At 39.2% G+C, this 13,453-nt stretch overlaps 1 protein-coding gene across 1 annotated transcript in view; it reads right to left on the bottom strand.

Annotated features, from left to right (window-relative positions):
* Positions 1–13,453, bottom strand: part of LRPPRC (leucine rich pentatricopeptide repeat containing) — a 168,059-nt gene that overhangs the window by 110,442 nt on the left and 44,164 nt on the right. The window contains exons 14-16 of the mRNA XM_084625253.1: positions 10,629–10,698; positions 3,807–3,834; positions 1,044–1,101 (exon numbers count right to left, since the gene is read on the bottom strand). Of these exons, the coding sequence (XP_084481379.1) occupies positions 1,044–1,101; positions 3,807–3,834; positions 10,629–10,698 (156 nt within the window). The remainder of the gene's footprint in view (positions 1–1,043; positions 1,102–3,806; positions 3,835–10,628; positions 10,699–13,453) is intronic.

The following is a 13,453-nucleotide window of genomic DNA, read 5'->3' on the forward strand; positions in this document are numbered from 1 at the left end:
AGAGGCTCTGAAATGGCAACAATGATCACTGAGGCATAGAGATTATGTGGTTTGGGAGCACATATCTAACTGGTGAGTGAAAGGAATATTAATTATTTTCAGAACCAGTGACAGCTTTTCAGTACAGAATCTTACTTCAATCTATTTTTTCCACCACTGTGTGACAGAAGTGGTACTGCCCAAGGCCTTCCCCCCCTTTCCTACCCACTACCCCAAATAGTTGCCACAAATATTTTGTCATTGCTCAAAAGAAAAAATAGCTTCCTAAAGGTTTGCATATTTTATTCTGCATCTTTTACACATTTTTGTATTAAAATGCTTTTTATAGCCAGCTAGTGGAACATAAATACAGAGTAAAGAATATTAAATAATTTTAACAAGTAGATCCAATAATCCTGTGAAGAGCTGCCTATTAGCCAATGAAAATCAAGATTAACAAAGATGGCTTAGCTAACAGCACTAATTTTCTTGTGCATTCAAGCATAAAAATTTATATAGCCTTGTATTCAAGCCTCAAGAAATAGCTAAGGACTTTCCAAAAGGTTTGGTTTCCTCTACGAAACTTACACTCAGAAAAATAGGAATTAAAACAAAAAATAGAAAATGTATTTCTCTAGATTAAATGAAAACAGAGTCAATTTGTTTCAAAATAATGTATTTGGATTGATAGGTACCATTTTGTTTAATAAAATTAGAAAAGGTTATCAAAATGACCATTAGTTGGAAAAGATTCTACTTAAACGTTTTCACTACATGAATAATATTGACACAGACGGATTTATTCTAAATATCTATTTTGCTTTAAAAACTGCTCATTTTTCTAAATATGAAATATATTTTTAATTAAAAAGAGTAATGAAAGATCACATTGGATCTGATAAAATATGCTGTGGTTATCAGGATAAAGATTTTACCCAACATGTTTTCAAATTTCACTTTCAAAAAGAAGCAATCAGTGTTTACTGTTGTAATCCCTCAAGCCCATCATTACACAGAAGAACGGATTTGTGGATAAGTTACAATCATAGAAATTGAAACTCTACCAGTTGGTCCTGGAGGCGTCTGGCAATAACGTCCATCCTTGTACAACAGTTCAGTTATCTGGTAAGACAGAATAATCGTACATTGCAGTCAACAGAAGCAAGAAAGGACAAATAGTATCTGAAATTGAATTCTCCAAATAATAAAGTACCTCTCCACTAAGGTATTATTCTATACCACATCATAGTAATTCACTAGGAAAAAATAAAATACAAGGAAGTTTTTTTGTAAATAATAGGTTTTCCTCAAAAAAAAAATTATAATATATATATATATATATATATATATATATATTGCAGCTGAAACGTTTTCTGAGGTATGGCAATTAGACTCTATTCTATTCTGTTTATGTATCATCCTACAAAGTAAGTGATCATAAGACAGACACTGCTTACAGCAATCATTAACCAATGTCACTTCTGGAGTTGTTAAAATTATGTTCCAATTTGCTGAAAAGCCTGAAACTGGACCATAGAGCTTTTATTTTTTTACAGTTTGAAACAAGTGAAGCTGTGCAGAAAAAGTGATATATCCTACAACGTTAATTTGAAAATTTCTATAATTTAGATATTCCACATCAGTTGCAACCTTGGTTGAAAACAAGTAAATTCACTTTTAATGACACCTTGTACATACATAGAAAGCACCAAACAAAAACATTTAGTTCTTGAGTCTTAAATAGAAGTGTATAAAGACTAACCAATTTGACATTGGTCCAATCGGTCTTATAAAACTGAAGGAGTAGCTAATATTTTATTTTAGAAAAGGTATTCTCCCTATATTCCTTCTCTCCCCAAACAGATATGATAAATGCTTACCCTAAATACAAAAAAACTTTAAAACATCTTTGTTTTTTCTTAGTACGGGAAGATACAGCCATTAAATAAAGTTCTAATTTCATTCTCTCTCAAGGATGTCAGTGTTCTATATTTGGTCTTTTTCTACTATGATGTTAGTACCAAAGCTAAACCAAATGGGTGAGAAAGGTATACACACTATTACCTAAATACTGAGGGAACAAAGCTCTATTTTACGTAATGGAAAAGGGGGAGGAAAGCCACGCATCTTCACTTGCTAATAGAAAGAAACAAACAAAGCCAGACACCTGTCGTGCTCTGGGATGCCTACATCACATTCAGTTACATGAAGAAAACAAGATGTGGACAGTTAAACTACAGCTTTTGCCCCCACCCCCTTCTTACTCGTACTTGGAAATATATCAGAAAAGTCACAAGAACATACAGCCCACTGCTCCAGAAATCAAACCCCAGAATGACATGAGAGGAATGGATGAGAGGAAATAACCAAAAAGAGTGACTGTTACTTGTTTTAAAAATTGAACATTGTAAGAAGTCTTGTAAATTGAGACTCCTTGGAAGCGCAATCTTTGTTCATTATAAGGATATTTTTCAATTTCAATACTTGACTTCTGAATTGCAAGACAGCTTTTTTCTAAAATTGGATGCCTTAAGAAAAAAAAATGTATCTACTTGTAAATTTAGCAAACAACTTCAGCTCAACTACTGTCACAAGAGAAACTGCATCCTCTCTTTCTCAGTTGTGGGAAAGAGCAGCAGCAGCAGTTCAGATTACAGCCTCATGCTTGTGGCATCACTATTTGATATCGCCAAAGATCTTGCCAGGCTCCTCCAGCAATGGGAGGGAATTTCCCGTGTGACATTCTTGATAGTTCAAATGTAAAAAAGCAAGCAAAACAAAAAAACCCAAAACACTCCAAAAACTTCCTTTTGAAAAAAGTTTAAGACTTTCCTTCCACATTAGAAAAAGGCAATGAAGCACAAGAACAATCTACTTTTGCGTCACAGTTATCGTTCATGTTAGCTGACTTAACCCCAAATATATTACATTCTAAGTTACAATTTTTACTTTGTCCTCAGTTTTCCTCACAGGCAGATTGAAGCATACAAGATCATCATGAAAACATGCTATGATCCATGCAATACTTCAGAGTGGCACAGTGAAACAAGTACAGGATAGCAGCTTTAAAAATAAAACTAAGTAAACTCCTGAAAGCAAGGTGCTGAACTCAACATAGTGAAAGCTTCCCACTCACAGCTCTATTAATGCATCTCAGTCCTGATCTACCAGCGACTTCACTATCCAGTACTCTGCAGATATTACCAAATGTGTTACATTGTGGGGTGGTATGTAACGTGGACCACAACTGGGAGGACAAGATGATCACAGTAATTTCCATTTGTGACTTGAGCTGGGTGACTGCCTTCATCTGGAATCTCCTTGCTTTTGTTCATTTACATCAGATCCTTCATATTACTACAACATAGTAGTAACACAGTGCAATTTTTTTCACCTTAAGCTTTGTTTTTAAGTCCTAGCAAACATCTGAAGGGAAAGGAGTCATAGGAATTGGCCCCTGAATCTACATAAAATCGTATATTGGGTTTAGCGACTGCATAAGCAATAAAAAAAGTTGTTATACTTGTTATACTGAGAATTCATAGAAGTATCATGTAAAAAACTAAATAAAGTGGCACTAACACATCAGTTTTTTCTTTAATATGCCTGCCATACAAACCCAATACTACTACTAGGCATGACCAGATTAAGTCATTTCTTAATGACAAATGTCATGATCAGAAGTTACGGTCAGGGCTGCCTGTTACCATCAACTGAACTCAAATTCACAGTAGTGCATTTTAAACATGTAGTGGTTAGAGATTTTGTTTCTGAATGCATTCCAAATAGTTCTATTTATAAATGTCAGCGTTACCATCTTCACTTACCTTGCTCCAAAGATCTACATCATTGGACCTGAAGAGGGCAGCAGAGGATAAAAAATTAACAGCAGTAAAATAATCTTTGTGTTTATTTTTTTTTTAAAAAGCAAAGAGTATTACCATTAACAAGCACCCAGCATCTGTACACAGTAAATATTCATCTTACACTGGATTATTTATCAGACTTTTTTTTTTAAATTTACATAAGACATTCTCTTTCCACATAACAGATATACATTTCACATAAACATTTCTGTTTCTGACATGCATATTCATTTGTTTGCCATGTTGTTTAAAACTGAGTCACTATACATACAGCTACCATTAAGACTAGAGTGAGATTTACAAATTTATTATTCTGTCAGGTGATAACTGTACTGATATTTTGTACTTCAATCTATTCAGTATTTCTTTCACATCAATTTCAGGCAAATACAGAATAGGAGGTCACATTTCATGCAGTTAACATGTGTAATTTACTACTGCAAAGTCCAGAGAGTCCAATATTAAAACTACATTTTAAAAAGGGATGAATAATTTTTTCAAACATTTGTAATTATACATGCAAAAATGAAGTAATCAAATCTCATGCTCTTGACGTAAATCTGATTATACAAAGGTTGCGAAAAAGAGTTCACTCCCTTCCTACAAATAGGATGGTGTAATTGCATTATTGGGGGTTTTCATTTTTTCCTTTGCAGCATCAGGTATTGGTCACAGGCCAAAAATGGGAGCAAGATGCCAGACTGCAAATCAGTTAATCAAACTGGTATAGCAAACCCTAAGTTCCTATGTTTTATACAACATAAAAACACTACACAGAAAGTAGAGCTCAAAACACACACCACCAACACTGCATCCGAACGATCAGACATCACAATAGCAGTAATTCTGATAAGCCCAAAGAGCAAAGGTGTAACTTGTATTTTATGCTCTTTTACCCCCCATACAAAGATATCAAGCTCTCAGCCTAAACAGGAACATGGAAACTATTATAAAGCATTCAGAAAAATTCATGGTGGTTTGTTTGTTTTTTTAAGCACATTCAACTTGTATTTCACTTAGACTGACAGTGGCACAAAAAGGTTAAATTAAAAATGAGTCAAACACAAGTTTATAGAGAAAACAAAATGCTGTCTCTGAGCTTTAGTGAACTTTTCAGAATAATAACTGATCTACCATGTCTCTTCATAGTGATGTCAACCAACTGATATTCTCAGATCACTTAACTCTGAAAAAACAAAACAAAAAGGTGCAGAAATCCAAAATAATGTCCAGGCCAATATTTGGTGGTTCTTTTACATAAAATCTCTTAGGTATCGGGGGAGGAGGGTGAGGGGTTAGAGCTGTATGAAGATTCTAGCCCTAAAATCTACTTACGTAAAGATTCAAATTGGACATTTAGTTCCAAAGTCTTTCGTGGGGTGCAGGGCTGGAAATGGACACAATGATGCCACGTTGCTGATCTGGAATTTTTTCATCAGAGTTTGCTACATTCTCAACTTTCATAAAAAAATTCTAGCCATGACAGTTGCAAACAAAACCTTGAATACATGAATTGAGTGTAAACGGGATAGCAATGTCTGTCCCAATTTAGAGAGACCACGAAACAATACGCTCCATTGTGAACTGCCCCATACATCTCAATGGGTAGTGAACTGAGTTGTCCAAAGATAGTTTAAATGTCAACACCGATAACTATTTAATGGCTGACAGAATTATTATGAAGATCTGAACAATCTGCTTATGGCTCATTTTGGTGCTAAGAGTGGATGGTGCCTAGAAGATACCATCCCCAACAGCCAGTCTGACCCTTGGACCCAAAAGCCCAGAAGGGAAGAACAGAAGGGGCATCTGAAGAACTCCTCTATGGGGAATAAATCATACAGTGCTCCACTCTCTTACCCAATCAGCCAATGCTCTCTCAGAACAGGCAGGGGAGGGCAGTCTGCTCCTGTATAGTTTCCTTCCAGGCTTTAATGGCTGCTACTTCTCCCTCTGCTGAGGACTGTCTGCAGACACCACTACAGAAGTGACTCACTTCATGTTTTCAAGCTTTTCTACCCAACTTTTTTTTTTTTTTATGTAAAACTGAAATTCCAATATCTTCACATTACTTTGGGAGCAGAGGTCCAGAGCACGTACTTATTGTGCGTCTGCCTTAACCCAGCCCCACTCATGATTATCCCAAGCCCCACTGAGGTGGAGACTGAGGAGCCCAGCAGAACACATTTGATGGTATTTTGAACATTTGCAGTCTACTGTGAGCAGTTTCATATTGGCATTCCACATGGGTAGAAAGTTCCACCACTATTTTCATTCCCACTCTGGGGCCTGGTTGGATTTGATTGTGTATCAATACTTGCAGATAGCAAGTACGTGGCTTTAAAAGTAGAAGTTAATCAATCAACTAGTAGATCTAAATTGGATGATATTGTGGCAGACTTAGAAGGAACAGCAATATACCATTATTTTATCTAGAGCTTTTAATTAATTCACCATTTGGGAGCATATGCAATTCTAACAAAGAAAAATAAATAATTTTGTAAGAAACTAATGCTAGCCTGATGGCTTAAAGTTTTGTCTTGACTAGGAAGAGTGATACAGCTTAGACAACCCCCACCTAACATGTGCTAGTTAAGCCCAAAATAAATTCTACTTTTTCCTGGTGGAGGCAGAGAGTAACACCTTGTAGCTCAATTTGGCTGGTTGAGTTGTAGCCTGTATTACCAGCTGATATCTGGAACTTTCTTCAGTTTTCACGTGACTTTCTTTGCCGTGTGCTGACTTGCTCCCACCCTCTCCTTAAGTCTCTTCACCTCAATTTTACTACATATCTTCCCCTCTTTTCCCCTGCTCCATCCACTGGTTCCCTTTCCCTTTGCTTCCAATTAGCTTATCCCCTCCTAACCAAGCCCTCTCACCACCACCACATTCCTAAAAAGTGGAACATGACGTTTGTTGCTATCACATCGTTCACTGTGCTTGTGTGTTCTATCCTTTCCCCCACTCTGTCTTATCTTTTTAGACTGTAAGCTCCTCACTGCAGAGACCATCTACTACTTCGTTTTTGTACAATACATAGTACAATGGGATCCCATTCTTGGTTGGGCTTTAGGCACTATCATAATAAACAAAATTAAATGTAATAAAGATCAAGCTGGAGATGTTACCCTGTACCTCTACCAGGAAAAAAGGTAGAGAAGAAGTCAGGTTTACCTAACACGCTGGCTAAGCCTGACCTAAACATGACATTTCCTAATCATGAAAAAGACGCAGTGAATAGCAATGTGCTATCACAAGAGACAAGCTTTGGACTCTGGAACACCTGGAACATTGCAGAGGTGTCCTCTGAGTCTCCCAAAGTCTCCTATCATTGATAGTCTCTGATAATTGATTATGGAAAACTAAAATGAAATTTTAGAACCAGTTGCTTGCCACTTACAATCAAACAGCTAAGTGCAGTATTTGCTGTACAATATGAACATCTGTTTGGTGGTGAAGGTGGGATTCATGTTATACAGGAGGGTTAAACAGTGGCCCAAAATCAAGGTAAGGGCAAAAACCGTATCACTTTAACTCTAATAGGTTATGTTTGAATGCCTTCTCAAAAGCTGAATATCTTCTAATATAACGAACTTTAAAACACTCTTACACTGAAAACAGTATTCGTGTTCAGAACCTCCATTCTCTTTTCCCCCCAAGAAGCTCCATCTCTCATGAGGAGAGTAGCGCCCCTTGGCAAAGACACCTGTGAGGTGAGGAAGGCTGTGTGCAGTCAGATGCTAGAGACCCCTTTTACAAAAAAGGACTAAAATATATGGATGCAGGTAATAAATGATGGCAGTATGCCTCAGCATGAACTACCTTCACTACTGTGGATTGAACTGCCAGTGTTCAAGAGCTATGGGAACCTCCAGGGCACAGAAAGCTTTCAGATGTGCTCAACTAACTGTCCTTGTCACTGCTTCAACAATTATTTCTTTAAGTGGTACTGTTCAGCTTTTTAAAAAAAAGTCTCTTATCACAAGCCTTAGTATAATTCAGTGAGATTACTCTAAGAATATGGCTAGAAGTATATTTTGTTTCCAAATATTATTTTAAAAACATACTAAAATATCTGGACACCAAAAATATTTTGAAGCCATTACTTAGAGCCATACTGGGACCAAGTGGCACAGTTGATTAACTCTCAGCTTGATATTAGGGAACTGATTAATTGCCAGGGGACATAAGGGATAAGGTTTTGAGGAGAGCAAGACTAGTGTGCAGCTTGTCCAGACTGGTTATGCCAGGAACCCTCCCTCTTCCCGCGGACAGTACTATTAATGTGACCCACTTCCCCATGATGCTAACTCTTGACCAAGGAATCAGCATCAGCAGGTCAGGATGGAACTGGGGAAGGAAGTAAGAGCAACTAAGAAATATAAGTTGTAGTTGAGATAACTGGATAGGAAAATGAGTCGTTTGCTTGGAGATGGGCTCGCCTCGTGTTTAGCATAGGGAACAGACTGGCAAAAGGTTCTTGGAGAAAAAGAGAGAGCAGGTTCTGAACATGAACACAGTATTCGGTGTAATAGCGTTTTAAAATTTGTTACATTAGATATTCAAGTTTTGAGAAGGAGTTCAAATTTGGCTAACGTCATAAGGTTGTCCACATGAATAGGTTTCCACACATTTTTCCAAGAGCGGCAGTCCAGGAGCAGGAGACCCCCAGGACTAGCATAGCAGAATAGTAATGGTGTTTCATGCATGCATGTATGTATGGGGCACTTTAGTAGAACGTACCTAGCTCACATCAGTGCTTGTAAGTCTTCACTATATAAGCTCTGACATTACAAATTTTAAAGTACAGTAGAACCCCATTTATCTGACCCTCCGCTATCCAGCTCTCTACATTAAAGGCACAACCAGGACTCCAGGGCCAAAAGCCAGTGATCTCTTCTGTGGCCACTAGATGGCATTGCAGCATTGCCCTTTCCCATTATCCAGATTTTTACTGATCTGATCTGGCCCCAGTCCCAATTAGATCAGACAAACAGGGTTCTGCTGTAATTTATTGGGATTATCATTTACATAGTGCTTTACAAACACAAATTAAGACAAAATTCCTGACTCAAAAAGCTTACAAATGGACAGACACTGGAGAACAATTAAGATAAACGATAAGGTAATACTACAGGTTTCAGAGTAGCAGCTGTGTTAGTCTATATCCGTAAAGAGAAAAGGAGTACTTGTGGCACCTTAGAGACTAACGAATTTATTAAAGCATAAGATTTCGTGAGCTACATCTTAGTGAACTGTAGCTCACGAAAGCTTGTGCTCTAATAAATTTGTTAGTCTCTAAGGTGCCACACGTCCTTCTTTTCTTTTTAAGGTAATACTACAATACTACAGGAGATGGAGTACACTACTAGCTTATTTCACAAGAGATTTTGTGATGAGGCTGATGGTCACTGCCTTCAAAGCAGCAGGTTCTCAGGAAGGGGTAAGTGGCCACTAGAAGTGAATTCTTTCCTTCACAAAAGCCAGGTCTTACACTTGGAGAGGTTTGCTCACAATTTTGAGATTAGGTGCCTTTTTACAAAAGCAACAGATCCCCTGAACTTGAGATATCAGTCTCAAAAGACAGACAACCCCTTCCACCACCACCCCCCAAAAAAACCCCAACAACACAAACATATAACACAGCTCCTATTTTGAGACATCAAGCCTCCTTTTACAAAGCATTTGCTCCATGCTCCATCTCAAATGGTACCTAACCAGAAACCCAGCTATGGTTCAATCTACCATTGGATGAATTTGTCCTTGACCCAGCCCAAAGAACCAAACCTCCTCTTCAATTCAAATAAAATCTGAAGATTTTGAAGCAATTTCTTATTTCCAACACAGAGTACAAAGACAGAACAAAATAAAGCAACAGAACATTTCCTGAAACAGTTGCTTGGGAAAAAAAAAAAAAAAAAAAGAGAAGGAACACCAAAAACTAGTATTTTATTTCTACAGCACACCATATAAATACTTAGCACTCATATTCTGCTTTTAGTTTCTAGAATTAAGAGTATTTTACTAATGTAGCAAATATAATTATCCTCATACTACAGAGAGGGAGAACAAGGCACACAGAGGATAAGTGACTTGTGCAGTCACACAGTAAGTCAAAGGAAGAACTGGGAAAAGAACCCTGGTCTCCTTTCTCCCATTCCAGTGCTCCACTGGATAATGCTGCCTCCCAGCTAAATGACTGTGGCTAGCAGCCAAACAGTTCTGCCTTCAATAATCACAGACACGAATATAGCACACAAGATGACACCTAGCATTTTTAGCTCACTTTCTGAATAGTTTGAAAAGAAATAAGTAATTTTCTTCTATTACATTAAGCCATAATTTCATCAAGTTTAAAACTCATGACTTCCTCCCACCAGAGTAGGTAAATGATACAAAGGGCTGTAAACCTTCCTTTGCTCCTACACACCTATATTTTCTATTACAGTACCAGCAGAAATGCAAAAAAGTGACTAGAAATAAAATAGCCCTGGTCATGGTCTCAGGTCAATTTTACACCTTCCAGCATCATACAGCTAGTGTTATTGCTACTAGGCTGGGGACTGTGGGGGGTTACAGCAATCTAGTCACTTTGAAGGAGGTAGGTGTAGAGAGAGAGGCAGGAGTGCTCTGGACTTTTTGATCTGTTGATGGAAACCAATTTTTATTAAGTTTAAGTTTTCAGACTTAACCACAGGGGAAAATTACATAAGGGTGGGGTGCGGGAGGGGAGATTAGACCAGTTACGGGGGGTGGGGGAGAGTTTACTTTATGAAAACTTACCTTTTAAAGCCCAAAATGAGACCGCCTTTAAAATGAAACAAATCCACAGACGGCATACTTGGTGAAGACACTGTAAAGATAGATATTCTTCTAAATATTTATTCTTTTAAAAAAAAGTTATCTGCTCAACTAGAATAGGACCTAATGGAAGTAACATTTGTTCCTTATCTAGTAAATATTAATCATCTTTGTAACTCACCATTAGAAACAGTAATTCCCACACACTTAATCCAAAAGCAAGGTCGATCTAGCCCAGTATCCTGTCCCTGGCAGTGGCAAGTACGAGATCAGGTGTTCTCAAACTGGGGGTCGCGAGGTTATTACAGGGATGGGGTTGCGAGCTGTCAGCCTTCACCCTAAACCCCGCTTTGCCTCCAGCATTGATAATGGTGTTAAATAAATTAAAAAGTGTTTTTAATTTGGGGGGCGGGGTCGCACTCCTATGTGAAAGAGGCCACCAGTACAAAAGTTTGAGAACCACTGTACTACGATAGTAAGAATCCTGCAGTAGGCAGATAAGGAAGAGACTATAGTGGAGCAAGGAAAACATGTTCTGAGAGGTTCTCCAATCCTCATAGGCTGAAAAAAAAAAAAAAGGCAGGGAGCAGAGAGATCCTGAAGGAAAATTTTAAAATTGAAAGGCAGGACAGAAAGGAGCGTGAGAAGCACATTGTAAAGGGCCAGGAACGGATGATAAAAGCGATGGAGGAGCAAACAAAGATGTTGAAGTTCCTACTCATGCTCCAGGCAGAACACATGCGTGCTTCCTCCCCCCGCCAACTCCCTCCCTACAGCCAATACAGAACTGCTTTCCATGCCCTCCCAAAACTCCACCCACATATTCCTTGCAACTCTTCGGAACATCTCAGTACCCAGTTCACTCCACCCCTTCTGACAGCTTCCAAAATGACAGCTGAACTTACACACAGCTATGACAGCCTACACTGCCCTGCACTCTTATCTCCTTTCCCATCAAGCCTTTTGTGTGTATTGTTAATTGGTATTTAACAAAAACAAAATCTCTGAAAGGTAACCAGTCTTTATTTGTCTCCTACACGTGGTGGTTGCTGCTGTTAGTAATACATGGTGGCAGTTTGATCATTTGACGACTACAAATCCCGGTCAGGAATCATCACAATTTTCATGCAAAGTGGCAAGTTAAAGCATGGCAGAGTGCTGTATAGAAAAACATATTACTGGTGCTCATTATCAAAATGTTGCCTCAAAACCGCCATGATTCAAATAGCCCCTTGTTGTGCCCCTCTAACAGCCCTGGTATTTGGCTGCTCAAATTCTGCAGTCAGGTGATCCACCTCCATGGTCCACCGTGGGGAAACTTTTCACCCTTAGCCTCACAAAGATTATGGAGCGTGCAGCAGGCTGCTATGACTATGAATGTTTTCCTCATTTACATCTAACATGCAATAAAGGCTGCACCAGCATGCTTTTAATTTGCCAAAGGCACATTCCACGGTCATTCTGCACTTGCTCAGCCTATTGTTGAAGTGCTCCTTGCTGCTGTCCAGATTTCCCGTGTAAGGCTTCATGAGCCATGGGAGTAAGGGGAATGCTGGATCTCCAGGGATCACTATGGGCATTGCAACATCCCACACTGGAATCTTCTGGTCTGGAAACAAAGTCTCTGCTTGGGGCTTTCTGTACTGGCCAGTGTTCCTGAAGATGCATGTGTCATGCAACTTCCCAAACCACATCGTGCTCCACAAGCACCTGCAATATCTTAGAGAAGTACCCCTTTCTATTGATGTACTCCGTCACAAGACGATCCAGGGCCAAAATTGGAATATGAGTGCCATCTATCACCCCTCCGTAGTTATGAAATCCTACTGCCACAAAGCCATCCACTATTTCACGCACATTGCCAAGACTCTCAGTCCTTCGTAGCAGGATGCGATTAATGGCCCTGCAAACTTGCATGACCATAACCCACAATGGTCGACTTCCTGACTCCAAACTGATTCGCGACCGACCAGTAGCAGTCTGGAGTCACCAGCTTCCACACAGTGATTGCCACACGCTTCTCCACAGAGAGCACAATTCTCATTTTGATGTCATTGCACCGACAGTGCTGGGGGCGAGCTCCGCACACAGTTCCAGGAAGGTGGCTTTCCTCATCTGAAAGTTCTGCAGCCACCGCTCATCATCCCAGGACTGCACAACGAGGCAATCCCATCATTAAGTGCTTGTTCCCTGAACCCAAAAGTGATGTTCCACCATGTTCAGCTGCTCAGTGAATGCCAAAAGAAATCTGGTGTTGTTTCTTTCCACTGCACACAGCAGGTCAGGCAACTCTGATTCCTGTTCAGATTGGGAGCTCATGATATACAGCATGACCATCCGCGAGATGTGTATAACAGTGACCACAGCAGTAGAGAGCAGCGTAGGATCCATCCTTTCAGACAGAGATGGTGGACGCACAGTAAACAGAGACTGTTGAAAAATGCCATGAAAAGCAGTCGGAAGCCCATGGAATGCTGGGACAGAAAGAACTGCATCATGGGATGGTGAGCCCACCCCCATGAGTAGCACAGTGGGATAGCTACCCACAGTGCACTGCTCTCACTGTCAATGCTAGAGTACCAAGTGTGAATACGCTCTGCCAACACAAGCAGCGTAGTGTGAACATGCACAATGTCATTATACTGTTTTAGATTGTCAGCATAACTTGTGTTGACAAACTTCTGTCGTGTAGACAAGGCCTCAGTCCTGAAAAGCATTATGTTTAAGACCCCATCCAATTTTTTTCTTCTTATGGCCGTTATCTGTCAACTTTGGATATTCTTGTTATCCATAAACATCCTTTTGAA

The sequence above is a fragment of the Lepidochelys olivacea genome (genome assembly GCF_965140295.1).
Source record: "Lepidochelys olivacea isolate rLepOli2 genome assembly, chromosome: 3".
Taxonomy (NCBI): Eukaryota; Metazoa; Chordata; order Testudines; family Cheloniidae; genus Lepidochelys; species Lepidochelys olivacea.